We start from the raw sequence: 15,515 nt of genomic DNA on the forward strand, positions 1-15,515 counted from the left end.
GGGAAGCTACAACTGTGCTGAGCACAAGAAAGAGGTGGGGGAAGAGGGAGAGATTTGAAAAGAGTAGACTGCCAAGCAGGGTAGTTCACACCTATAATCTCATCCACCTGGGAGGGGAAAGCAAGAAAATCTCATTTTCCAGGTCAACCTGGGCAAAAAGGTATCAAGGACCTATCTCAAAATGCTAACAAAAGAACTGGGAGCATGGCAGAGCATTTGCCTGGAATATTCCAGGATCTGACTCCTCTGTAGAAAGGAGGCTAACTTTCCATCAGGGATTCACCCTGAACAGGTACTGAAAAAGTCCACCAGAGTCCCGTCCTAACGTATTTAGAGAGTGACGTAAGTGGAACAAGCAGGTTTGGTTAGGGTGCTTTGGCTGTCTACAGAGCGGCCTTTCAAGCAAGGAGAGCATGGTACCCTGTCGAAGTGGTTGAAGGAGGCTCTGAACTCGTTCATCTGCTCCTGGGTGATGCCCTTGGCGTCCCTGGTCAGGATCTGTGTCTCCACCTCGTTGATGGTTCTGGCGATGGTGGTGAGGAGTAGCTCCCACCCCACACGGATGTGCTGGAGGAAGGAGAGCGGGGATCAGCCTGGGGTCTCTCATAGTTACAAGGGGAGATCCACCCAAATGAGGGGAGCAGGTTCACTCAGATTTGCCTGCCGGGCTCTGGTGGCTCACGCTGGTAACCCTAGCTACTCAGGTAGATGAGATCTGAAGATTCCCAATTCAAAGCCAGCCCAGGCAGGGAAGTCTGTGAGACTTTCCTGGGCTAGACTGATGGAATAGAGACAGTCCAGTTTCTAATCCACTCTCCAAAGAGGTGTCATAAATTCCCTATGGCCCTAGTAACGATGCCATTGGTGGTAACTATTACCTGGTGCTTGATACAGTTTACCCAGCTTTTCCAAAGACAGCAAGGAAAAGGCTTTAAAGCCCCTCGTGTACACACTGGTAGAACTTAGAAGGAACAAGGAGACACGTGTGTGTGTGTGTGTGTGTGTGTGTGTGTGTGTGTGTGTGTGTGTGTGTGTGTGTGCAGGAAACGCCCTGAGGCAGTAAGGGTGACATGGCTCCAGTCAGAGCAAGCACAGCCAGCCTGTGTGTGGTACCTCCATGGTGTAGTTGGTGTGCTTATTGTCAAAGACCAGGGCCTCCTGGATAAGCTGGTGGTCTCCCTCCAGCTTGTCGATGTTGTTCTTGTAGTTGATGATGTTGTGCTCATACTGCTTCAGCTGGTTCATCTGGTCCTCCAGTGCCCCAGTGATCTGGATGGAGCTCCTGGCGATCTCCTGGGGAGGAGAGGACAGAGGGCTTGGCTCTGACTCTATGCCAGAGGCCACACCCACAGTAGAGGCCACGCCCATACCAGACTTAGCCACCATCATGGGTATTCTCAGACAGTGGCAATGGGCAGGATCTCAGGCTGAACATCGTCTGTCTAGGGAATGGAATAAAAGCCAATCAAGCTGGGTGCTGGTGCCTCCCAGCCTGTAATCCTAGCTACTCAGGAGCCTGAGGTAGGAGGATCACAGTTCAAAGACAGCCAGGTCAGGAAAGTCTGTGAGACTCTTATGCCCAATAAACCACAAAAGTCTAGAAGTGGAGCTGTGGCTCAAGTGGTAGAGCTCTAGTCTTGAGCCCCAAACAAAAAAAGCCAATCAAGACCCAAAGCAGAGAAAAATGTCCTGCCTGCTTTCTTGAGGGGCAGAAATCACCCTCACATCCCAGCTGCCCTGTTCCCTGTGCGTGGGGAGGCCAGGGCCAGGATGGAAGACCTGAACTGGCAGAGAGACATGAACAGGACGGCTGCACCTCCCCTGCTGTGAGGGCTCACTCCTAATTTTTGGTGTTCTCCCCTTCAGGAAAAAGTGAGTATTTTTTATCATCACAAGGGAGACAGCAAGAGAAATGTCTCCTGGCTGGTGTCAGTGCTAAAGAGAACCCAGACCTCAGAGCCATTCCCAGCGCTGCTCTGTTAAGAATGTTCTAGAAATGTGTAGCACACATGAAGTCTTTGCCTATCCTCAGGGATGAAAAGCTTAAAGTCCAGCTCCCGCAGAGGCCAAAACATTGACCAAGAGCCTTGTCGTTGCTTACGACAATGACAAAAACCCTCCTTGCCCCACCGTGGCATGCAAAGCACCAGCTTTGAAATCCCTGGAACTCCAGGGCAGTGATCCCTACCTCCATCTTGTTCTGGATCCAGGGTCCGATGGCGTTGGCCTGGGCAGCGAACTGGCGCCGCAGGCGCTCGTTGGCATGCTGGCGAGCTAGCTCCTCCTGCAGGGACTGGTCGCGGACTGGCACCAGCTGCTTCACCTGGGCCCAAAGATGACAGGGGTGAGGGTCCAGCCTTGGGGTTACAGTCTGGGGGTGGAGGCTGGGGTGGGATTCCCATTCTAGAGGCTAGCTCTGACTGCCTCCTAGGGCCCCCAGGGCCCAGCTGAGGGGAGGGCACACATTGGGGACTCAGGACATCGGCCGTTCTCCCTCCACTGGGAAGTCTTGCCCTGTGTCCCCATCCCCGCCCCCGCCCCCGCATCAGTGCAGATCTCTGAACTTGGGTGACTTGGAGCTAGCATCAGACCACACACGCAGGCGGTCCAGTGGCTCCCGCCCCAGCCAGCGGGCCACAGAGCATGACACTACCGCCAGCCCCTGCGTTCCTTGCTCTGTCCCAATGGCTCGGAGTGTTTTAGTAAGGATGCTCCAATTCAAGTGTACTATCAGATGGGATCCACAGGACACCTCATCGTGCTCTGGCATTTCGCCCTGCCTGGCACTGGATGAAGAAGGCAAGGCACCTGGGAATCACATTTTCATTCCCATCAGTGCCTTACATTTTAATGCTTTGCCTCAATTCTCTTTGAACTGATGGGGAAAAACATAAAAGGCTTTGAAAATCTTGTTTGTGTCATAAGTGAACCGCTCATGAAAACATTTTATTTTGAGTGTTCCTTTTGCAAAATTCCCAGTCAGCACCAGTGAAAACTCCTGTAATCCTAGCTGCTCAGGAGGCTAAGATCTGGAGGATCACAGTTCAAAGTCCAAAGGACTCCAGAAAAAAGCAGGACTGAAGGCCCACGCCCCAAAAGTAAGCTGAGCAAGTGTGTGAAGCTTGAGTTCAAACCTCAATACCACCAAGTGATGCCTCCCCGTTCTGCCAGAGCGGGAACTGCTTAGTACAACACCTTTCCCTTTTGACCTCCACTGAAGGGAGGTCAAAAAACCAGAGCCAACCTCAAAGCTCGCATTCAACACCTATCCACCGGTGGCATCATAACGGAAACCACAAACTTAAACTTCTCTTAATGAGACAAAGGGCTCAAATAATTCACTTTCAATGTAGTTAAGTTTGTGGACAGTTTCTCCAAATTGAAACTGTTCCTTAGATACAGTCTTATAAGCAATTTCCTGCATTTAAAACACACAGTTCAGCTCACACCTGTAATTCCAGCTATTCAAGAGGCTGAGATCTGAGGATTGGGATTCAAAGCCTAGCTCCAGCAGGTAAATCTGTGAGATTCTTATCTCAAAAAAACCAGCTTTTGGAGGTATGACTCAAATGGTTAGAACTCCCTCCTTGAGCAAAAAAGCTAAGCAAGCATGAGAGACCCTGAGTTCAAGTCCCAGTACTGGCACAAAAGAAATTGTTTAAGGGTTACTAAACAAAAAAAACAGACATACTACAGGCAAGCTGATTCCATCAAGTCAAAGTTTTGAAAAGTCCTCCCTATGCCAGGTACAGGTGGCTCACGCCTGTAATCCTAGCTACTCCGGAGGCTGAGATCTGAGAATCATGGTTCAAAACTAGCCCAGGCAGGAAAGTCCATGAGATTCTTCTCTCCAATAAACCACTAGAAAACCAGAAGTGGTGCTATGGCTCTGAAAAGCCCAGGGAAAGTGCCCAGGCCCAGAGTTCAAGCCCACAACTGACCAAAAAAAAAAAAAAAAAAAAAAAAAAAGACTTCTCCCTCTGCTATCACTAGGGTAACCTGCACTGATTTCTAAGTTTCCTTAAGGAAAAGAACGCCTAGTGTCTTTGCCCAAAACCCCAGAGGCTGCTGAATGGAGTTCATGTATTGAACATCCTTCTCCGGCAAGACTTGGGGTGAGGAAAATCCCTCAGGAAGCCAAACCAGGCAGGAACCCCAAGGCCCAGGGAGGGACCTCCTCTTCCCTAAGCCCCCCACACCCAGGATGCTGCCTGCCCTCCCCGCACCCACCCACATACTGCCTGCCCTTCCCACACCACTACCCCCCAACCCTCACCCCCAGATGCTGCCTGCCCTCCCACCACCACCTACCTTCTCCCACTTGTTGCGGAGCTCGTCCATGGTGACCGTGCTGTATGGGTTGCTGGAGCTGATCCTGATGCTGTAGCTCTGAATGACCTTCTCTACCTCATTCTGTATGGCCATGATGGACTGCCGCTCGCCATCTGCCTCGGGCAGCGTGGCCTTGAACTGCTCGTGGGCAGTGATGAGACTCTGCACCAAGAACATGCAGAGAAACCTGAGGCGCGTGAGCATGAGAGTCACGGGCACTGAGGGCCCCCGCACCACACACTGCGCATTGCACGCCACAAAGAGGAGTCTAATCGCAGGTAGGCATGAGGGCGGCGGGGAGGGGGGGGGAGGGGGGAGGTAAGTCAGGCAACTTCTGATGGTTCTAGGAAAGCTCTCTGGTACCTGGAACTCAAGTTCCTTGATGGAGTGAAGAAACCACAAGAACCATGATGTGAGGACCGCCATACAGAGTCGAACAAACACCGTGCATGTCTGCCTCACTGCGCCCAGCGGTGGCTGCAGTGAGGGTCACTTTCTACTGATTATCTGGATGTTAGCTGCTCTCTGTCTGTCTCTCTGTCTGTCTCTCTGTCTGTCTCTCTCTGTCTCTGTCTCTGTCTCTCTCTCCCTCTCTCCCTCTCTCTACTGTGTAGCTGAGGCCAGCCTATACTTCCTATGTTGTGCAGTGGTGCCTTGAACTTGGGATCCTTTTGTCTCCACTTCCTGAGCACCAGTCATGGGGCCTGAACTCGGCCTGAGCGCTGTCCCTGAGCTTTTTCACTCAAGGCTAGTGCTCTACCACTTTGAGCCACAGCTCCACTTCCAGCTTTTTGGTGGTTAATTGGAGACAAGAATTTTACAGACTTTCCTGCCTGGGCTGGCTTCGAACCGTGATCCTCACATCTCAGCCTCCTGAGTAGCTAGGATTACAGGCATGACACACAGGCATCCACCTTAACAAACATATTTTTAAGCTAAGGTTCAAAGGCTAATTTTAACTTTCTATTTGTACATTCCCAAGTGAACATACATATATGTGTATGTACATGTGTATGTGTGTATATGTACACATGAGTGCATGTATATGTACATATATGTGAGCATACATTTGTACACGTGTTTCTGCATGTATACACATGTGTTTGTGCATATGCATATGTACACAAGTATGGGGTAGGTTGAATGTGCACAAGTGTGCATGAATATGTACACGTGTGGTATGTATATACACATATGTGTATATGTGCATGCATGTGTATATGTAGTGTGTGTTGTATGTGCATGCATGTGCACATGTGTATATGTACACCTGTGTGTATATATGTATACACACGTGTATGTTCTCAAAGCATAAAACGAAAGAAAGGCGGCAGAGGCAGAGCTCGATGGCACCTGCAGGGCCCCGAGAGGCCCAGTCCAGTACCTGGATCTCCTCGATGCTGTGGACAATGAACATATCCTGCAGGTCCTCCATCGCGCCCTCCATCCAATTGTTGAAGGGAGCTGCTCTCTTAGCAAACTCCAGGTGCAGCTGATCGATGGTTTCTAGCAATTTCTCTGTTCTCTAAAGGCAAATTAAATGGAAACAAGGGTCATCATAGAAGAAACACATCAAGAACCCCTCCAGTGTGTAGACAACTGTAAATAAATATGCATCCCAGAACAACGTAAGGTATTGGCCCACATTTAGCCACCCAGGGCTAGGAAAGAATAACGCATGCTCTACTCAGTGCCTGCAGCAGCCTGAGGGACCTTCGGCACCAAAGATGCAGCCTCCATCTCCATAGCGCCCAAAGTCCTCTACTACATGCTAGCTTTTCGGAAAAGACTTTTTAAAGTAAAGGACTTGGTTTCCCCCTATGCTCAGTACTGAAGTTCCAGTCATCCTCTCTGTCCCCTAAGTCAACTGAACACCCTCTTGAGGACTTTTGGGAACAAATGAGTTTATACCATAATCCTCATGATGGGTTTCAAATGCCAACCTCCCATGGCTGGTGGGCTATCTCTTCTAGGGTTCCATTCATTAGATAATTGTTTGGTTTTAGAGAGATAGATAATTAAAACCAGTGACTGCATTGAAGCATCTCTATTTAGATACATCAACAAGTCACTTCAAGGTTTTACAAAAATTCCAGTCAGGGGCTGGTGGCTCATGCCTGTAATCCTAGCTACTCAGAAAGCTGAGATCTGAGGATGGCGGTTCTAAGCCAGCTCTAGCAGAGCAGCCCATCTGACTCTTATCGCTTATTAATCAGCAAAAAAACACAGGTGGAGGTGTGGCTCAAATGGTAGAGTGCCAGCCTTGAGAGAAAAAGCCAAGTGAAAAGCACAAAGGCCCTGAGTTCAAGCCCTTTGTATTAGCAAGAAATATAACGAGTTAATAAATGCTTTAAAAGCCTTGCCTCCAAGGCTTCCCTCCGCTTCTGCGTGAGCGTCCCCAGCCTGTCCCACTGGTCGCAAATCTTCTGGCAGCGGTCATTGACGTTCACGGCATCATGGTAATCCAGCTCGCTGTGAAAAGCAACAACCAAGATGAGCCTTCCCAGGCTGTGGGGGTATGGACAGCCACGCCACGAGGCTTCTAGAAAGGAATGATACAGGGGCAGGGGGAGGGAGGGGGGGCGCGGGCAGGTTCCTCCAGGGGCTTGGCAGCCCCACCATTATGCACACGGTCCCAGGATCATAAGGAGCATTACCCAATCCCAGGCTGGCCGAGGGGTTTCTACCCAGTCCCGCCCCCAGCTAGCTCTCTTCTCTGCCAGGCACCCTGAAAGCGAGATTCTTTAATAGATAATTAACTTACTTTATTGCTATGATACAGGTGATGCGCAGAGGAGTACAATGACGTGAGTCAGGTCATGAGTGTGTTTCCTTTTGTACAGCATCTTCTGTCCCCTCCCTCTCTCCCAGTCCCTCTCTCCTGTCTCTACCCACGGGTTGTAGAGTTCACGTTCATCCATGCCCAGAGAACTCCTGTGCTTGTCACCCCTTTTCCCTCCAGTTCTGTGCCCTTTCCTCCCCACCTCCTGAAGACAGACACTCCAAAAATAAATATAAAAGAAAAAGAAAGAAAAAAGAGGTCTCTCGTTTGTATATTTTGGAGTTCATTTATATATATGTCTATAGCTATAGATATAATTTTATACAAATGTGAAAAGGCACACAGGCATTGTGCCTTTGTGTGGTCTCACTGTGAGTATCTAGAATCCTATACAATTTATCACACACCAGTACAGTTCAGATCTAGTTTCCTCATGTCAGAGAGAACAAGCACTGTGAAAGCAAGATTGCTAAATGGAAACCAAATGAAGGCAGCTCTTCGAGCCGAGGCTGCGGCCATGAGGCCTCAACTTCCTCAGGCATCATGGGAGGTGTGGGCTTGTGCACACGGTGACCTTGGCATCTCTTGAAGGGCACACAAGCTCCCCAGGGAGCAGCACCCACCCAGGAAGCCCCAGGACCTCACCGAGAACACAGCTCTCCCAGCGGGGGGGACAGTGAGGCTCTGCCTTGTCTTATGCCACTTGTGTGACAGAAACAACACAATGCAACTAGGCACGGTGGCCTGCGCCTGTCATCCTAGCCAACTCTGGAGCTGGAGAAGATCACAGCTCAATGCCAGCCAGGCATGAAAACTTGAGAGATCCCATCTAAATCAATAAAAGCTGGGTGCAATGTTACCTGCCCTGTCTTTCCAACTACGTGGTCAGTGTATATAGGAAGATTGCTATACAGGCCTTCCACAGCAAAAATCAAGGCCCCATCTTACAGATAATGAAAGAATAAAAAGCATGACTCAAGTAGTAGAGCACCTGCCTTGCGAGTATGGGGCCCTGAGTCAAACCCCTGTAACACCATTGTTAAATGCTTTTTTTTTTCTTCATATCAAATTTATTATGAAAGCAATGCCTAACTAGAAGATTACCTAGTATCTCAGGGACAAGATGTGTGGATCTTAAGCTGGGCACCACTGGCTCACACCTGTAATCCTAGCTATTCAGGAGACTTAGATCCCGAGGATCAGGGTTCAAAGGCCAGCAGGGGGCAGAAAAGTCCAAGAAACCCCACCTCCAAAATAACCAGGCAAAAAAAAAGCCAGGCTGGAGGAGTGGCTCAAGTGGTAGAGCATCAACCCATCAACAATGTCAGGCAAGCATGGGGACCCTACGTTCAAGCCCCGATATTTACAAGAAGAATGACAAAAAGTTTAAATCCTGCACAAAAACCCAATCGCTCTTTCCACTGAGAAGAAAGCAAGAACCATGGAGACGTGCAGGCGTTTTCTGGAGAGTTCTTTTTTTTTTTCTTTTCTTTTTTTCTTTTCTTTTTTTTTGTCGGTTGTGGGGCTTGAACTCTGGGCCTGGGCGCTGTCCCTCAGCTCTTCAGCTCAAGGTGAGCGCTCTACCACTTGAACTACAGCACCACTTCCAGTTTCCTGGTCGTTTATTGGAGATAAGAGTTTCATGGACTTTCCTGCCCAGGCTGGCTTTGAACCTCGATCCTCAGATCTCAGCCTCCTAAGTAGCTAGGATTACAGGCATGAGCCACTGGCGCCCAGCAGGAGAGTTCTTTAAAAAGCAGCCTGGAAGAGCCAGCTCTAGGGAAGTTCTACCCTCTGACCAACCATTCATTCCTCTAAGGCTTAAGCGTCTCTCTTGTGTCAACGCTCAGAAAAGCTGGCACTGTCCCTGCGGTCCTTTCTTCCCCTGGAATAATACAGATGTGATACTTGCTGGCTGACATTTTGTGTTACCAAACAGAGGAGATGCAGGGTTGCTATGTGCACAGACTATGTGCTCTGCCGTGTTCTTCTAGAACATTCTGATAGCACCTGAGATGCCTGTCACCTCATTAAAGCCTGTTGGGTGCTCAGGAGCAATTGCCACTGTCAAGGATGACGAAGACGTTTAGGCCTATTTGTTATCAGCATACCACCCGAGCTGAGCTCCGCACAGCCCACCCTCGGTCACAGTCACGCCCCAGCACCCGCCCATACTTGAGCTCCTGGGCGATGGCGGCAATCTGTTCCACGCGGTCCTGATGGGCTGCCAGGTCGCTCTCAAAGGCTTCGTGCTTCCGCAGCAGCGCCCGCACCTCGGTCAGCGACGCTGACTCGTAGTCCTTCTGCAGCAAGATCTGCTCTTTGCCTGCAAAGAGGGAGCATGAACCCCTCCGCGCTGTCCGTCATGCCGCCCTGCCACCCAGCCACCCAGCAGTACCCCTCGCCAGCCACGCCCTCAGGGAGCAAGGCGGGCCGAGAACCCCAGGACTGAAGGAGCAGGTCGGTGTGGGTTCGGGCTATGGTCATCCTCAATCAACATCCAGCCCACCTAGGGGTGTGGGAAGCATGCGTGGGCATCTTACAGCATGCTAAGGAACACCTATCTGCTCTTCTAGTGTGACGCTTAGTTAAGTTAGAAATCAACAGTTCCCATGAGCCACTGGGATAGATGAAGAAAGCCTTTGTGCTAAGCCAGTTGCGGTGGTACAAGTCTGTAAACCCAGCACTCAGGAGGCAGAAGCAGGAAGATCATGAGTTCAAGGCCAGCCTAGGCTACATAGTGGGACCCTGTCTCATAAAAACAAAATGAAAGTTTCTCAGGAGACTGAGATCTGAGGATTGCAGTTTGAAGCCAACCCAGGGAAGGAAAATCTATGAGACTCATCTCCAATTAACCAGCAAAAAAGCCAGAAGTGGCGCCGTAGCTCAAGTGGTAGAGTGCTAGCCTTGAGCAAAAACAAACAAACAAACAACTCAAAGAGAGTGCCCAGGCCCTGAGTTCAAGCCCGGGACCAACATACACATAGAAAGAAAGAATGAGAGAGAGAAAAAAGAAGGAAAGAGAGAAAGAAAGGAAAAAAGAGAGGAAGGGAGGGAAAGGAAAGGGAAAAGAGAGACAAAGAAAGAAGGGAGAGGGGGAAGAAAGAGAGAGGAGGGAGAGGGAGGATGGGAAAGGAAAGAAGGAAGGAAGGAAGGGAGGGAGACAGGGAGGAAGCAGGCAGGCAGGCAGGCAATAATGACACTACACTGCTCTCCTCTGCGGGTTCTGCAGAACTCAGTCGTGCTTTCGGTAAGCCGGAAGCCAGGTGCAGGCGCTCACCATAAGCCCAGGTCTCGTGCGTGGAGGCCTTCTGCCTGAACTTCTCGGCCAGGTGTTCCAAGCGCTCCAGCCTCCGAATCTCGTTGAGCAGCCACTCCTCATAGCCCTTCTCAGCCTGCTCCAACCTCTGCCAGGCACCTGCGATGTCCTGGGGTGCCCAGACACGACACTTCCTTACACTGAGAATTCGCTCCTCTGTGAACTCCCAATATGGGGCTGAGTGACTTGTCTTCCTTCCTTTTGCTTCCCCCTCCCTCCATTAGCCACCTTGGTTTCCAAAAGTCTTAATTATCACTGGGATCTCGTGAATCTGCTCTCTCAGCAGATGTGTACGAAGATGTACACAGTTTACATTTTCTACTCAAGAGCAGCCAGGCAAGCGGGGCGCTGGTGGCTCATGCCTCTTATCCTAGCTACCCAGGAGGCTGAGATCTGAGGATCACGGTTCAAAGCCAGCCGGGACAGGAAAGTCCATGAGACTCTTATCTCCAACAAACCACTAGAAAACCGGAAGTGGCGCTGTGGCTCAAGCAGTAGAGCGCTCACCTTGAGCTGAAGAGCATAAGGACAGTGCCCAAGCCCAGAGTTCAAACCCTACAACTGACAAAAAAAAAAAAAAAAAACATCCAGGCATAGTGATGCATGCCTGTAATCCTAGCACTAGAGAGGCTGAGGAAAGATGATCTTGAGTTCAAGGTCAGCCTGGCTTGGATAGTGAGACCATGTCTCAAAAAACAAGACAAGCCAGGTGCTGGTGGCTCATACTTGTAATCCTAGCTGCTCAAAGGCTGAGAGCAGAAGATAAAGGTTCAAAGCCAGCCTGAACAGGAAAGTCTGTGAGACTTTTATCTCTAATAAATCACCAAAAAAAAAAAAAAAGCAGAGGGCAGAAGTGAAGCTGTGGCTCAGGTGGTAGAGCACTACCTTTGAGCAAAAACGCACAGAGACAGCATTCAGGCCCTGAGTTCCTGCCCCAGGATTAGCACAAAACAAAACCCTGAAGCCAGGCACTGGTGCCTCACACCTGTAATCCTAGCTGTTCAGGAGGCTGAGATCTGAGGATTGCAGTTTGAAGTCAGCCCAGGCAGAAAGCCCCCAGGAGACTTTTATCTCCAATTAGACACTCAAAAAAACCATACATGGAGCTGTGGCACAAAGTGGTAGAGCGTGAAACCTTGAGCAAAAGAGTTCAGGGACCAGTACCCAGGCCCTGAGTTTAAGCCCCATGGCCAAAACATAAAATAAAATAAACCTGCCCATTAGTTGCTGGACACCTGTGGCTCATGCCTGTAATTCCAATGACTCAGGAGGCTGAGATCTGAGAATCAAAGTTTGGAGCCAGTCCTGGTAGATAAATCTGAGAGACTCTTGTCTCCAATTAGCCAGCAAAAAGTTGGACTGCTGGGCTGGGAAGGTGGCTCAGTGGTAGAGCGCTTGCCTTGCATGCATGAGGCCCTGGGTTCGATTCCTCAGCACCACATAAGCAAAAAGAAAAAAGCCGGAAGTGGCGCTGTGGCTCAAGTGGTAGAGCGCTAGCCTTGAGCTGAAGAACTGAGGGACAGCACCCAGGCCCAGAGTTCAGGCCCCACGACCAGACCCAAAAAAAAAAAGTTGGACTGTTGGCATGCCTCAAGTGGTAGAGCACCAGCTATGATGGAAGGGTTCAAGCCTTACTGCTGGCACACACACAAAAATGAAAATAACTGATAACTAGCGAGGAGAATATCAGTAATAAATCAGTTCCAAGACCAGCTTTCTTGGAGCTGGTCAAGGCCTCTTCGCCCAGCAGGGGGAGGTGAGGCCCCTGGCCCGGCCCACTCACCGACACCATCTTGCCCTCGGAGGGCATGAAGGCCGGCCGGTTGCTGATGCGCAGCTTGGTCTGCAGCGTGTTGAAGTTGATCTCCAGTTGGCACTTCTCCTGCACCTTGGGCGGCTTGTGCTTGCGCCGGTAGTCCCGGAAGTCCTCCAGCTTCTTCTGCATGGCCTGCATCGTCTTCTCCGGCGTCCGGTTCTCCAGCCAGGGGATCGTGCGCCGAATCCACTCCAGAAGCTGTTCCCAAACACAGAGACACTGCTGACCACACCCGCTGCACTCCTGGGGAAATGCTCAGGCAAATGCTCAGGCGCCTGACCATCTGGAATCGGGAAGCCTAGTGTTCCCCAAATTCCTGTGCCCCACCCCCCAATCTGGGAGGGGTGCAGCTCTGCGTGGTGGCATGCATGATATGGTCAGCATCCACCCAGAGACCCCCAGGGACTGCCCCAGCAACCCACACAAGGGGAGAGACTTCCGGTCAGCACGTGACGTCATGGCTAACAAAAGAATGTGACAGCCACAAGAAACTTGGGGAGCAGACATCAGCAGACACATGTTGGAAGGAGCTTTCAAATAAAAACAAAAACAAAACAAAAAGTCCCAAAAAAACAAAATCAGAAGAAAAAAATCCAAACCTGCCAGAAAAATATTGTAATAAATTCACTTAAAGAACTAAATTTCACTTAATGGTTTTCTATTGGTGGTGGTGGGACTCAAACTCAGGGCCTGGGCACTGTCCCTAAGGCTCTTTGTGCTCAAGGCAAGCACTCTATCACTTTGAGCCACAGCACCACTTCCAGTTTTTGAGTGGTTTATTAGAGATAGGACTCTCACGGACTTTCCTGCCTGGGCCGGCTTTGAACCATGATCCTCAGATCTCAGCCTCCTGAGTAGCTAGGATGACAGGTATAAGCCACCAGTGCCCAGCCACTCAATGTTTTTTTTTTTAAGCTCATATCCAATGAGTTTATTCCCTAGATAAAGGTACTATAAGTCTCAGACTGGCTCCGTACCCAAGCATAAGTTAAATCTAAGTAAGTCATTCCATTAGATAGAAGGTGTAGAAATTAACTCCCCAGAGCCCAGCTTTACCCTTTTCCTGCACAAAGATGCTGGCCTTGGAGATGACCTGCCAGAAGCCTCGTCTTCCCCTGTGCCTGCTGTACTTACAAAATGACATCAGCCTAGGGTGCAAACCAGTTCCAGTGGTGTCGGCCCTCGTGTAGGGGTCTCTGGACACTGAATGAAGGACAATGTGGGAAATGGAAGGTGCGTGGCCCAGGCTTACGCCCTGTCCCCGGCCTACCTACTCTTCATTCCTGGAGCTGATTACTTTCAAACAATGCTGTCAACCTGAGTTTTCCCATAGCCATAATGAGGACCAACAAATAAAATAAAAACAAAACCCAAAGTAGCTAGGGCTTTTCCCCACAGCACCAGGATACAAATATCAACTACATTATACTGGGTTACGATCAAATACGACTGGAAGATTCCGTCTGCGTAACTACATAATTTTCCCAGTGTGGACTAAATATTGGGGACCTTGAATCAGAGTGACATTTCTTTGGTGTTGAACCCGCTGATGCTGAGCCTCAGAGGACGTGGCTGGGCTCACGCCAGGCGCCTGGCTGTCACTTGTGCCACCAAAGGCCACGGGAGGAGCAGGGACAGGGCTGTTCTCTAACCACGACTCTGGCTGCAGATCTTTTCAGGGGTGTGCTGCGGTGGGGAGAGGGCTCTGGTCCCCAGCTTCCCCTTTGGGGAAGACCTAGGCCACGTCCCCTTCGTACGAGGACCTGTGCGAGTGTGGCCAGGCTCCTGGATTTGGCCGGCACGAGGCTGTCTAGGGGTGGGGCTTGGATGCAGCAGGCCAGCGCCTCAGCACATGCGCGCATGCTCTGCGACTCTGCATCGGAGCAGCGTTGGCACTGCACACTGCTCGCTACCATGGGAGCCACCGACAGCCTGTGTGGTTCCTGCTTCCCTTCTCTCTGAGATGCAAGATGCAAGCGACACGGGCGGCCCTGGAGAGGGGTGCGGAGCCGGACGCCCCGATCTTTTACCTCACTTGCTAGCCTCTCGTATTCTTCCATCAGCCTCTCATTCTCTTGATTCACAGCAAGAACCTTACATATCCTGTTAGCTGCTGTCTCAGCCTGCAAAACACAATAGGAGAACAGGATGGCTGGTCCACAGGGAGGAGTCACGCAGCTGGGCGTGGGGGGTGGGATGGGGGGACGTCTTCTCAACACGGTCAAGTCATTAGTTTCCACACAGACTCACGTGGCAGGCGGAAGGTACCGCACGACATACCAGGACGCAAGCTTTGTAAGACACTGAGCAGGTTAGTGACAAGAATATGGGGTCCCAAAATGCCTATCTACGCTGAACACCCCTCAACACCGGGCCCCTGGCCATGGGGTGGACACTGCCGGAAGGACGCTGGCCTTTGGAAATCAAAGCAGAAATGATTTCATCTTGAACGTATGGATCTACTGTGCTTGGATCTACTGAAGACCTACAGAACCTTCTAGATGCCATCGTGTGTGGAGGGGGACCTGCATGTGCCTGGTTCCTTGTGATCTGGGGGTTGATCGTGAAGAGGACAGAACCAGCCACCTGTGCCCCACCAGGCTTCCCGGCCGTGTCTCCCCCCGCCCCCCCCCACGCCTTGTGTCTGAAGTCACCATCACTGCCCAGAATGTTCTGGGGAGGTTGTGGCATTGTTTAAACCCTTCCTCCATTTTACCCAGAGTAAGATTTTTCTGGAAATATGTCCAGGCAAGTGATTACATAGAGAAGGCGCGTTGCAGGCCGCTGACAGCAGACTGGATGCAGGGAAGGCAGTCGTACTCCTCACACTTCCCCTGCCGCCCCAGGCTGATGGCTCAATCTTCAGGGCAATCCCTCCCCCCCTTAAAGTACAAATCTAGCCCATGATTTTCCAATAAAAGAAAGGGGGGAAAAATGGTAACAGCGCTTCCGGAACTACCTAAAGTGACGGCTATTTTTTTAATCCCGCCCCATGTGGAAGTTGCTGGATTACATGGTTATAACACACTTAGGGAACAAGGTAGGATGTAAAGCGCGCGCACGCACACACCCGGGTACACACACGGCACACAGAGAATGGGTGTGGGCAGCGGTGCACACGCGTTGAATACCTGCTCCGCTCCCGCGAAAGCATGGTAGAAGCAGGAAACGTAAGTCATGATGGCTCTTTCGTCAGGTTTGGGAGTATTCACAATGTCTGAGGGGGAGAAAATAACACAGGACACGCACACCACACACACACACAC

The 15,515-nt window shown here is 50.6% G+C and overlaps 1 protein-coding gene across 1 annotated transcript in view; it reads right to left on the minus strand.

Moving 5' to 3' along the window:
• Nucleotides 1–15,515, minus strand: part of Actn2 (actinin alpha 2) — a 52,849-nt gene that overhangs the window by 4,187 nt on the left and 33,147 nt on the right. The window contains exons 8-18 of the mRNA XM_069990609.1: nt 15,381–15,466; nt 14,280–14,372; nt 12,217–12,447; nt 10,395–10,542; nt 9,290–9,440; nt 6,696–6,804; nt 5,717–5,857; nt 4,312–4,494; nt 2,189–2,323; nt 1,114–1,293; nt 421–567 (exon numbers count right to left, since the gene is read on the minus strand). Of these exons, the coding sequence (XP_069846710.1) occupies nt 421–567; nt 1,114–1,293; nt 2,189–2,323; nt 4,312–4,494; nt 5,717–5,857; nt 6,696–6,804; nt 9,290–9,440; nt 10,395–10,542; nt 12,217–12,447; nt 14,280–14,372; nt 15,381–15,466 (1,604 nt within the window). The remainder of the gene's footprint in view (nt 1–420; nt 568–1,113; nt 1,294–2,188; nt 2,324–4,311; nt 4,495–5,716; nt 5,858–6,695; nt 6,805–9,289; nt 9,441–10,394; nt 10,543–12,216; nt 12,448–14,279; nt 14,373–15,380; nt 15,467–15,515) is intronic.

Source organism: Dipodomys merriami, unplaced genomic scaffold (genome assembly GCF_024711535.1).
Source record: "Dipodomys merriami isolate MVZ:Mamm:240054 unplaced genomic scaffold, mDipMer1.0.p SCAF_4, whole genome shotgun sequence".
NCBI lineage: Eukaryota > Metazoa > Chordata > Mammalia > Rodentia > Heteromyidae > Dipodomys > Dipodomys merriami.